At 36.8% G+C, this 12843-nt stretch overlaps 1 protein-coding gene across 7 annotated transcripts in view; it reads left to right on the top strand.

Annotated features, from left to right (window-relative positions):
* SH3KBP1 (SH3 domain containing kinase binding protein 1) overlaps positions 1-12843 on the top strand; it is a 214638-nt gene that overhangs the window by 101712 nt on the left and 100083 nt on the right. For all 7 annotated transcript variants that reach the window (XM_039551240.1, XM_039551251.1, XM_010394472.4 and 4 more), the window contains one exon: positions 4762-4868. In XM_039551240.1, the coding sequence (XP_039407174.1) occupies positions 4762-4868 (107 nt within the window). The remainder of the gene's footprint in view (positions 1-4761; positions 4869-12843) is intronic.

Genomic DNA, 12843 nt, shown 5'->3' with positions numbered 1-12843 from the left:
AGTTGCTTTGTCTAATTTGCTGGTGATGATTTAACTGCATTCTTGATGAAGTTTCTACTCCATTAATGTGCATTTTAAAACTTTCATATTAAGAAAGAAAAAAAATTGTCAGTGTATGGTTAAACTGTGGAAGTGTCTTTTGAGTTTATTTACAGTTATTTATCTAATGGTTCCTTCTGCTTTGGGTTAGGCTTAAGTGATGATCTCAACCTCGCTAGTATTGCGGTTCTGTCTGTCACACACACAAGCCTGGCTCCAGCTGTGGCAAATGGAATTAACTTCTTAGTTAATTTATTATTTTCTCTTAAAAGCTTTTGACCACTGGTACTACGTTATTGCTGTAAGTTGCTTCAGTTAATTACTGCTGTTATGCAAAAGACTTATATCCAATAAAAGGCCTGACTACTGCTGCATGTTTTTAACAAAAGAAACATTCATTGAACAATGAGGCTTGCTGTTATTCTGACAGTGCATATGTGTTAAAATGCAATGGTGTTAAAAAACAGGTGTCTTCCAGGCTTTCAGGTTCCTTACAGACAAATCTTTGCCATAAAATTCAGAGCAGCAGCCAGATGGCTGAAACTTGGAAGTGTTGCTGTGGAGTCTAGCAAGAGAAAACACTCCTGGGTAACAGTAGAACATTAACACACTCAGAGTAATACATTACTAGCAGTGATGCCGTACTGCATTGTGGCTTAATTGTGTTTAATGGAGTCCTGTAGTCTCTGTGATTTAGCTGCACATGTCAAAGCAGGGCAATTCCCAGTTCATCTGCCTGCAGAAAAACACAGCAGCTTTACATAACCCGTTTGAGAGAGTACTTGAAGCGCCTCAGGTAATCCATCTCACCTCCTTCAGTTTATCTTTCTCTTCTCTGGTATATTTATGTCACAAATTCAAACCAGACCAAAAACCCCAAACTAAACAACCTCTTCCCACAAACACACACTCACCCCCAGCAAAAATTTCCCAACCCAATATTTCCACCCAGCTAACTTCTGTTGTCTACTAGACGGGGAAGAGACCTCAGCAGATTTTTTTTGTCATCTATCCAAAGCCATTCACCTTTTAACAGCATGTGGGTGATGAGGGAGTTGGAATTGACATGTCAAATCCCACGTCAGAATTACACTGCCAAAGCCCTCCAGGAAAAGAAAGAAATTGGAACTTGACCGTTCTGGTGCCTTTTAAAATCAGAATTGTATTTTTGCTAGTGGTAAAAGAGGATGGAGCCCTTGTGTTGTGGAAGATAGTGACAGAGTCCACATTAGAATTTAGTATGATTACGATTTTATCTGAAGTTTTGTAACACTATCTTCAATACACTTAAAGCAAATTTAAAAATTACCATTTTAAATGCTATCTGTTTGCTCTTAATTAGTTTTCTCAAAAGCATCTACCTTATGGAAGGAAGTTTGCAGTTCTACCTTTTTTCTTAACATATGCATTTTGATACACAGAATTGTCATGGATAACTCATATTTTGTTTCTGCTTATTGGTGAAAAGGGAATGGTTAAAACGAAGGGGGAGAACTCATTTTAGAGTGTTCTCCTTTAAATTGTCTTAAGCCAAGACAACAACTCAGTGATTTATAAAAACATAAAAGGTGATACAGTAACCACCTAGGTTGGCTGTCCAAAACATCTGTACCATTAAAATCATTAACATGCACCCTATATATAAAGTCATCTTTAGTTATGCAATAGTTGCTTTTTGTCTTTTTGCACATTAATTTTAGTACTGGTTTCTAGCTGAATCGTATCACAGCCCAGCTTGTCTAGCTAGGACACCCTGCACTGAACCAGTTCCCCCCAGTTACAGATACAGCTTTGAGAGCTGGAAGAATCAAAAGTCAAACTGAGACTGATGGGCAGATGGTGCCATGTGCAGAAAAATCTGAAATAGAAGAGAGGAAATTTCTTCAACTTGTCATTTTTGTCCTAATAGAGTGACAGGATAGGGTACAAAGACATTTGCATCAGTGACTCTACAGAAACCACCATATAACCCACTTACACATGCACACATTTATAGAAACATCTGTTTCAGGACAGGTTTTAAGTTAAAAAAAAGGTAGTTTGGATTTGAAAATTCCAGTTAACCTTGAAATAGTTTACTTCCTATCTGTTTTGCTGCTGCTGCTGCTGTGCTTTTCATCTAATCATGAGCTGTCAGTTTGTGACCTTTCCTGGGTCTGATGGCAGCATGTAAGTGCCAGCGTGATTTTTTGTGTAGTGTTGCCTCAGCTTTTGATGCCCTTACAAAGGTAAGCATTGAATGCCAATGTGTTGTCATTGCCCCTTTTTTTGGTCTTCGTTGCTAGTGCCAGAGGAGCATTTAAATGTGGAAATGATGTTCTCCCTTGCATGTTTACAGAAGGAGGAAACTTCTTTATCGTCTCCTGCTGTCAGAGGCTAAAACACCATTTTAAGGATCCAATTAAAAACACCACTTTGAAACAAATTAGATTTGTGCCCTCAAAAATTTATTTTTTTGTTTCCTTATTTTTTTTCAAACTTCTAAATACAATTCATTTTTCCATTTGACCCAACTTTAGACCTTTTATAGTCTGTTGTAGCCACACCAGAAAAAGAGCTGTAGAGCTCTTCACACAACTCATGTTCTTCTCAAGTGCACCAAACATTGGCATGCACATAGGGACCATCAGCAGCTTCTCCTTAAAACCAAACGTATTCACTGCTGGATCTGTTGTCTTGCATTAGATCAGAGAGAACAACAAATTGGTACATAGAATCTATGTTTCTTGCTGGCTTGCTACCCCTCGCTTAGGTATTTCTTTCGAGAAAGATTTGGAAGGAGAGGGAGAGCAGTGAGACAACCATGAGACTAATGGAGATAAATGCAGACTTTCACTAGATTTTGTATACAGTAATAAAATAACTTTATGGATTGGGAAAGGGAAGGATTCATACAGTTGTACTATTAACATCCAGAATTGTGTTTATTTCTTACTCTCAAAAATATTCTCCAAAGAGTCACACGATATTTATTATTAAATAGGATGACAACTGCCATCTGTCACATCAGGCAACATCAGCACATCAGTTGCTACTTGATGTTAGAAATCGTAGTGGGAATGCTATTTCTAGGGAAAATAGCCAGCCTCTCTTGCACAATGAAAGAAGCACTCAATATAGATGGTATTTATTACATTTAAGTTATTTGGAATGCAGTTGTGTAAAGTTGTCAGTTTAGGATCATTTTAGTATAGATGGTGAGGAATGAGCAGGCATCTGTAGGTAGAAAAAAGAGCCAATTTGAGTGAGTTTGGTTACACTGCATGAAGGTATTAATTTTAACATTCAAAAACCTTCCACTCATGCAGGATTTCAGTAGCTGTGAAAAATATTGTCAGAAGGCTAAAATCAGTGGACTCCTTTCTACCTTCTTTCTTTAGTTTCAATTAATAGAATAGAAAAAAAAAAGCTGTAACTTTTTAAATCACTATTCACTCTAGAACAGGATTATCAAATGCTGCAGAACAAAAAATAGACTCACCATAAAATCTACTTTTGTAATCTAATTTCAGATTAAGACCATGCTTGAAAAGTGTTTATGGTTCTGATTTTGGTGTATATTGAGCATGTCTAGCAGTTAAGAGAAACAGCACAAGAGAAAGTACATTTGCTTGTGTAGAGTGCCTGTATATGTTTGTGTGGATACACGTATATAAATTATATGAAATAGCATGGTTTATACAATGCACACCTCCTAGAGAAGAGAGAATAGTCAGGGAATCCTGAAGAAGTTCTCTCTTCCTACCTTCTGCTCCTCCACCACATTCCATTATGAGCCAGCAGATCAATACCTTGCTCTGAGCCCTCCCTACAAGAAAGACATTGAGGTTCTGGAACATGTCCAGAAAAGGGCAACAGAGCTGGGGAAGGGTCTGGAGTACAAGTCTGATGAGGAGTGGTTGAGGGAGCTGGGATTGATTAGCCTGAAGAAAAGGAGTCTGAGGGGGGACTTTAAGACTCTCTACAATCACCTGAAAGTTGTTTGTAGTGAGGTGGGAGTTGGTCTCTTCGCCCAGGTGACAAGTGACAGGGTGAGAGGAAATGGCCTCAAGTTGTGTCAAGGGACATTTAGATCAGATATTAGGAAAATTTCATCTCAGAAAGTGTTGTCAAGCATTGGAGCAGGTTGCCCAGGGAAGTGGTGTAGTCAGCATTCCTGGAGATACTCAAAAGTCATGTAGATGTGGAACTTAGAGATATGATTTAGTGGTGGACTTGGCTGTGTGGTGCATTAACCGTTGACCTAAACAGTCTTAAAGGTCTTTTCCAACCTAAAAACTATGGTTCTGTGAAAAAAACCTATAAATAATGGTTAATGAATTATTTGTACACCTGTGAAAGAATTGTGGACAAAAAGATACAGCTGAAAGCTTATTTCCTTATAAGCAAAAGCCACAAAGCTTTGGATCACTTCCCCATCCCTCCAGTTTCTGGATTTGCCTACCATGTGTATAGAGCATAAGCCTAGAAGAGAAATTGTAGAAAATACACCTGGAAAGATCCTTTGGGTAAAGTTTGTCCATCCTGTCACTAGGAAGCCCAATTAGTTGAATTTTGGCTCTTTTTGTAGGTTAACTCTAGGCAGATAGACCAAGTATTGCAAGCATTCAGATTCCTATTACAATACTCAAAGAATGATGTTTAATAATTTCCCCTGGCTTATGTTTGGCATGGAATTGTTTTTTCATTTTCTGATTTCCCTATTTCATTCATTTCCCTCAGGAGAGAGAAACAGAAGAAGGAGATGTCAGGTGGCCTTCAGTTATATGCCTCAAAATGAAGATGAATTGGAATTAAAAGTTGGCGACATCATTGAAGTTGTGGGAGAGGTGAGCACATCTTTAACTGAATATACATAACATGCATTTCTGACATGTCCTGTGCATGCTAAGCTCTTGAGTTTGTATTCTGAAGAACCAAAGATAATAGCAGAAGAAACTTCACAGTTTTAGGAAGCCAGCCACAGAGAAAAATTACCTTTGCAAAGTTAAACATATTTAAGAAATTTACTTGAATCTCCCCTGGAGTTCACCTTTTGTCATCTTTGGCAGCAAATTTGAAGAACTTCGTTTTAGTCTTAATCAGTTTAAAAAAACCCTAAAACCAAATAAAAACCCCCATCAAAGTATTTAAAGACTCAAGATGCACTTATTGTGGTTAGAACTGAATGTGGAAAATGAATAACATGAACTGGGAACAAATTATGAAAGCTTGGACAGAGAGACAGAAATTTTCTTTGCATGGGTGACTCTGGCTGCAGGATCAAGAATTGGTGTTTGCTCCCAATACCTTCAGTGTTCCATTAAAGATTTTACAAATATCATCTTGAGCATAATAGCGTGAGGACCGAAGTCAAAATGATAACATGCATCCTTTAGTAGAAAGCATTCAAGCTCATTTATTCTTAACTTACTTAGCTTTAAAAAGAAGCTTTAAAAAGAAGACCATGGTCTGCTCAGGCAGCCAGTATAATGTGTTGCAGTTTGTATCATTTATTTGTAGGATTTTTTTCTCTGCTATGACTCAGCAGTTAGTAATTCAACATTTATTTTCTCATCAAGGATATATAGTTAATTTACTTTTTCCTGCCTCTTTCATTTCAGCAATCAGTTCAAAAAGAATATAAATTCTACTGTAATCTACATGGTATCCAGCATTTTCTTATAAGAGATTAAATTCTCACATCTGAATGTAAGAAGCTTAGTGATCACTTGTTTTTGCTCTAACCTAGCTGTGCACACCAGTTCTGCACATCATTCTTCTCCTGGAATCAGACATGATATGTCATTTAACTAACCTTATTCTGTCTGTGAGCAGTTTTGTAATGGGGGAGTTCAAGGTTATAAGAGTATATTTTGAATATATTGTGAACTCTATATTACAATGAGTTTCATGGCATCACATGAACTGTTTTCATTTGGCAATTTGAAGTATATTTGACCTCACATGGCCATGCAAATATTACTTAAAAGTTTTAAGTCTGTGTTTTCAAGAGTAAATTGGTGGAATAAAGCCCTTTCCTAGTATCCAGCCAACAAATTAACTCTACTGAATGAGTTATATGATTAAATAATTTAGATGAGACACTAGGCTTCTCTTATGAAATGTATCTCTTGTCTTTTTTTAAATTTGAAAAACTTAATTATACATACTTGATTTATTTATATCCAAAAGAGACTGAAAATGTGTGCATTAAAATTGAAAAATGTAGAACTAAACAGTGAAACATTCCATGTATGTATGAACATACATGAGTGAAAATATACTTGCATGTATGTGCTTACAGTTAAGGGCATGTTTTTTTGAAACCCACTTGGATTGCTCTTTGGGGTGAAACTAGATTAGCTGGTGGAACAGGGAAAATAGGAATTTAAAAAAAAAATTCTCAGCACCTCAGGAAGTATTGTTGTGGGACCTTTTTTCCATTATGGTTAATACCAAGCAGTTGATGTTGAACACTTGTTGAAACTTCCTCTTCTGCTCTTATGATGGTGTTAATTCCTCGAAAAAGTAGAGCAGAATATTTTTTTGAAACAGGAACTTTATTCGATGCAGAATAAAGCAGCACCAATGAATGTGCTGGTTTAATTGTTTACCCTTTTGCTTTTAGGTAGTGCTGCATAAAGTCATTGCATTGAAACAGAATTCACAGCATTTTTGTCATTATACAATGCTTCTTATTTCAAATGATAAATATTTGATGTGAGTGACTTACTATTTAAAAAATATGGCTTCCTCTTTTGTGAAAGTTGTGGGGGTTTTTCGGAAGGGCCAAAATCATGCTGTGTTATTGTACAAATCCCCCCAAAGAATCAGCAAAAGCCTTCCCACATAGGCAGCAATTGGAGATAATTCTTTTAAAATACAGGTTTTGTTTATCGTTACTCAGGATTAAAAACTGGATGATATCTTCAGCATTATTTACAGCAGTTCAGTGTAATTGGAACATTAATGGTCATTCACTTTCCATTTCCAGTTGCTCCTTTCTCTTATGCCATCTTTTATTCATGAGTAGGTCTCAGACTCCCAGAGATAGTATTTTATTGTATCTTCCTAAGAAAGTTGTATCAGTTGAATTCGTTGGTTTAATTGACTTGGATTAATGTTTTAAAATCCCCATGGATTTCTGTTTAGTTGAAAATAAATCAATTCCTAAGTGAGTTACAGCAATCTGAAACTGGTAGTATTTAGGTCAAAATACTGTCTATATATCTTCATGTAGGTATTGAGCAAAAAAACCCATGTTAAAATGCTGCTTGTGGTTGAACAACTCATTAAATTTTCCTGTTGCAAAGAAAAGCTAATTGCACTTCATTCTTAAAGAAATGTATTCTGCTCCTCCTCAAGCCTGTTCAAGATCACTGCTGCCAGCACAGGGCTGACAGAAGGGAACACAAGTCTCAGCTGCCTCCACCAGTGTCCAGGCATGTTTCCCCAGACTCCCAGTGAAAACAGGTTACACTGAAATCACATGGGGACATGCTGAGGGTGTCTTCCCTTCTCCCACCTCTGCATATGTAATAGCATCTAAAGCTGCCCAGATCCTTCTTCCTGGTGCCAACAGATTGGATAAGATACTTTTGAAAGGGTGTTTATACTTGTAGTAGTGGTAGATAAAATGAGAAATTCCTGTTGTGGCAGAAGTGGTTTGGGACTGTAGAGTGGACTGAAACAACAGCAAGTGTGAGTTTTGAGCTTGTCACCAGATGGATTCCTTAGAAGTTGTATGTGTTCAGAATTCACAGTTCCTTCCTATTTGTCCTAAATAGTTAGAAATTAATTATAATATAATCAAACATTCAACACAATAGATAAAATGCTTGTCATTCAAATAGGTTTCCATAACTACAGAGACACTGATACCCACAAGATATTAATTTACAGACTTAAATTAAAAGTACATTTAAAACTAACAAGAGAAGCATTTTCATCATTGTTTATGTTCACGTTTATTTTGTGATTGATAGCTTTTTGCTTGCCATTTTCCTATCTCGTTAACTCTAATTACGGTTGTTCCAAAATACAGCTGTAACTAATTGTCTTATTAAATGCAGATATCTGAATTCCAGTTATGTTTCACCCTTAGAATATCATGGGATGCCAGATAATTAACCTGTAGCACCAGAGTAAGGACATTTGGCATGTCGTTCAAGAGTTCTGATGCTGCTTTCATTTGGGATTACTGTGTCACTGTGCTGCTATATACCTTTTGGCCTCCTGCTGCTGAGAAGTCAGCTTTTTGGCAATGTGTAGTGCATGGAGTTAAGCTCACAAGTCTTTGACTGAGACCTTCTGAGACCACTGAGCTTATTCTTTGACTTTTAGGTAACATTGCCATGTATTACATGATGAAATATGTAACCCATTTGAAGTTATAAAAACGCAAACTGAATTTTGAACAATCTGTTGCCTCTTATTTGCAAGATTAGTGCATGGCATTTTTTGTTCTTGTTTTCAGATAAAGTCATGCAACCCATGTCCAAGAACAGGATAAGCTGGGGATTGAGCTGGACTTTTCTTACAGTGACTTATTTTGCCAACTATCAAGTTGAAAGGAGAACGAACTGTAGTGAGGGGATAGTCTGTGCCACAAATACAGAGCTGTATAAGTTGCAAGAAAACATCTGGGAATGAATACTGGGGTTTCACATCCCTCAGTTACTTTTCTGTGGAATGCTGTGGCAAAGTGTTTCTCCAGATCCTCTTCTAACAGTTTGTTCACGAGGACTTCTATGACTTACTTGGTTAGTTCATGTGGTAGGAGACTTTTTTTGGGGAAATGAGGGTGAAAATACCTCTAAGTCCATATAGGATCATCCACGTTCTATGTGATTGCTTTCACAGCCCCTCAGTTTCTTGTTTAGAAGAAGATGTTAAAAAACCCCAACAAAAATTCAAACCACAAAATCAAACAAACAAAAATTCCCCAAGCACATTTTGCCACTTTAAAATAAAGAACTCTGAAGCTGAAAAAATCCGTAATACAAGGTACTTCTGGAGTTTTTAATTTTTACCTTCTGCACCCAAGTTACCAAACAGTTTCCAGATATATTCTGCTATGGCAGAATCCCAAGGGATAGTTGACACCTTATGGGTATGGCTCCCCCTGAAGGCACTCGCAGAGTAAGCCATCAAGTGGCACTGCAGGCATCATCTTCTGTTGAGGTCTTGTTTCCAAAATTTATGTTCCTATTGGCAGTGGATGTGATTTGTTTATTTTGCCTCTTGGGAATCTATGTTTTTAATTTCCTTTCGACATGTGATTACTTTTGCCCTTTGAGCTCAATATTTTCCATTAGAATTTATAAACTAAGGGATTTTTTTCCTTTGCTTTCTGTGCTCTAGTTCTCTCAAAGCAAAAGAAAATCTGTTGACCTTGAGCTTCTCTCTTTCCTGTTGCCTGCCTCTGGCATTGCTTTTATTCCTGGGACTGTGTTTTAGTTTCAACAGCCCAGAAAGCTGTGTTTTAGTTTCAACAGCACAGAAAGACTCTGTTATGATCCAGGGAGACTTCCATTTGAAACCTTTCCTGACTCAGAGCCTCCCTCATTTGCCTTAGCTAAGCTGTAAGTAATCTGTCAGCCTAATAGGCAAAGCTGCAGGTTATAGAACATCTTGTGGAGCAGGCCAAGATAGGAATTTACTGGAAATACACTTTTGGTCAGTGATTCCAAAGAGCTGAACATTTTTATAATTTAACAACTTTAGCCTATTAATTATATAGCAAGGTGTAAGCCAGCAGCTGTGGCAGTCCTAGATTTTCTGGCAAGCAGCTGCTGGTAGTCGGCCTTGGCATTTCCCGCTAGTTTTGGGTATCCTGTCCTGGAGTTACCAGGATGACCACATAGTTCCTTCAGGAGAAGGGGCTTCTAGGCTTGTAGCAGCAAGGCTTGTTGCGCTGCAGGCCAGGCTGTTGCTCCCTTTGACCTTTCTTTGAAGGCGAATGTTGCAGATTGTATTGGCAGTGAAGAGAAAACCTAAAGAACATAAAAAGTAACATCCTTGCTTTTTGAGTATCTTAAGCTTGTAGTCCTAGCGACCTGCTAAAGTGATTTTGTTTTCTTTGGTTGCTTTACAGTTGCAGGTTAAAACTGCATTCCCAGTCCAAAACAGAAATATTGTGTTTGCATGGAAGTTTGAATTGCTATCATAATATTTTCTGTCTTTCTTTTTTTTTTTTTTTTACTTTAAATGTGGAAATAGGCTGATTTCGATAATTTTTTATTGCTTTCTAAGCAGCTTAATGTCCAAGCATCTGTATACCCTTTTGAGAACTTTTTGTGTCTGGAATGTCTCACTTGTATAATTCTCTTATTTTCCTGTCTGTCCATTTCCAAGGTATCTATTTGGAACAGTTCATTTATTATTTGTTATTTGTATTATTACTTTTAAGTCAAATTAACTATTACAACCTCTTACTGTCTTTCTGTTCTTGGTTCTTGTTGTGTGCTGGTATCTCACAATTTGATTAAAAACCTTGTAACAAAATGAAACAGTATATTTTGAATTATTTTCATATGTATTTTGTTTATAGTTTACAAAAGCCTCATGTACATTAAAAAAGGCTCTGCTGGTTGAGTAATCCATTTACAACCAAAATGCAAATATTCTTTCTTCACTGAAAATTAAAAAAACCCAAAGTCCAATGACATTGGAAGAACATTTGGTTGTTGATTAAATCCCTAAGTTTCTTAATGGGATGAATTTCTCTAGAGGTGATGAAACATTCTCTGGTGATACTGCTCATTTGTGTCTCATTCAATCACACCAGGTGTTGGACTGTATGTGCCTGTCTGCTGTTGCACTCTCCCTGCCCCACACACAGCACTGACTGAGTTGCAGTTGAGTGCATGTGTTGTTTCCTCCCTAAGTATATGAAGTAGGGTCATGAAGCATCTTCAGTCACTTTCCTGTGTGTTATTACTCTTCAAATGTGGTGTGCCTGCAGTACTAACAGCCTAGGGACTTGGCAAGATTAGTACATGCCATGCCTCTCAGAAAGGCAGTGAACAGATAAAAACCACTGAAAACACGTCTTAAAAATACCTCTAGCTGGAGCTACTTGCATTTGGTAAGATGCTTCTTCTAACTTAAAAAACCCCTTCATTTTCAGAACTTACAGTTGGTGCATAGAATATTGTGAATTGTAGAACTTCTTTTCCAGCATAGGGACATGGACAGGCAAATGAAACCCTCCTCTTTCTAGATTGTTTGGTTCAGCACATGAATGCTGTGCATAAATCAGGATGTAAATGTATAAATTCTGAAAGCACTTTGCTTTAATAGCATGGTAACAAATTTTATTGAGCTCATGTCTCCAGATGGATTAGCCCCCAAGAATAATGGATTTTCATCTGTAAGGTTTTATTGGCTGTGAATTACTGCAACTTTTCAAACCATATGGTAATTGACTGCCCCAATTTGGGATAACTAAATCCTGGAGGTATTTTAGTGTCTTTTATTGTATGGATTCATCTCTAGCTGGTTTGTTTTGAGACTTAAGGATATGTAGCAGGTAGCTTTAATGTTTAAAAATACTTAAAGCTTTTGATACTTTTGATGAAAATTTCCTAATAAATCTTTGGGAGGCCCAGTTTGATCTCAATCTCTAATGCCTTGCTAACATGATTCTGCATTTTCTTGTGAAAAAACCCCCTGGATTTTGCTTTAGATTTTCTTCTGAATTTTTAGAATTATTGAATACGACATGGTATTTTCAGACAATTAATTTTTCAGTCAGCTGGAAAACTTAAAATAAGCTAGTGAATGATGTGAGTATATTCACATGCAGTTTAGATTTAGCTGTCTAAAGATCTTTGTATATATATATTTCTATACATATATGTAGGCATCCATAGATCAACACATCACATGAAGAATGCTAACATTAACTGTAAGAAAACTGTGACGTGGTACTCTGGAAGAAGTAAGCAAGTGAAAATTACTTTAGGAAAAGATGGAACTGAATGATATTGGTCACATTATTTGTGTCAAGTAATCTCAGCATCTTGCAAAGCAGGGATCTTGGGAATTGTGTAAATCCTCTGATTAATCTTCTGGTCAATCAGTTAATGCAGTTATGGTTTAATGTTTAGCTCTAATCAATAGAGCCATCTGGGAATACTGCATTGGAAAAATTGAGATATTTCATAGGCCAAAGAGTCTTGGCCATTTTGTGTATTTTCTATATAACAATATATTTTTCTATGGATACATAATATTTATATTGTATCATCTTTAGAGATATAATTTATAGAGTCTAAGTGCTGTGTGTAATGGAGTTTCAGTTTTCCATAGTGCTTTTTATTAGTCTGGAAAGAAGAAAGCAAATATTACCTTTTAGAGACTCTGGTACTGTGATGTGAAAAACCTCCACCTCACTGAAGTGATTGAGTGATATGTATGCGTTCTGTTTTCTGAAGTAGCAGCAAGATAATAAGAAGAGCAAGATAATTCCCCGAGATGTGCTGGAGCTCACCAGTACTACTGATGCATTGGAGGCAGGGCAAGTTTTGTCAGGGACTGACTTTTGTCAGATACTGAGATTAAATGAAAGTCTGCTCTGAACTGCTTTCAAATGAAAACAAAAATTCAACTCACGAGATCAAGAAATGTGGGGTTTGTAATAAAATTGCTCATGTAGCTAAGTTGAAAAAAATGCATATATTACTCTATATTTTGAGGAAATATTTGGTTGTATTATTATGAGATTTCTTATCTAAGGACTTGAGTTTTTCACAGATAAGTGAAAAGACTTTTCACAGACTTTTTCCTATAATAATTAGTTTGCTTCATTTGAAGTGT

This window comes from Corvus cornix, chromosome 1, assembly GCF_000738735.6.
Source record: "Corvus cornix cornix isolate S_Up_H32 chromosome 1, ASM73873v5, whole genome shotgun sequence".
Classification (NCBI taxonomy): Eukaryota; Metazoa; Chordata; class Aves; order Passeriformes; family Corvidae; genus Corvus; species Corvus cornix.
The sequence above is the reverse complement of the archived record's forward strand: the minus strand, read 5'-3'. Positions and strand labels throughout refer to the sequence as shown.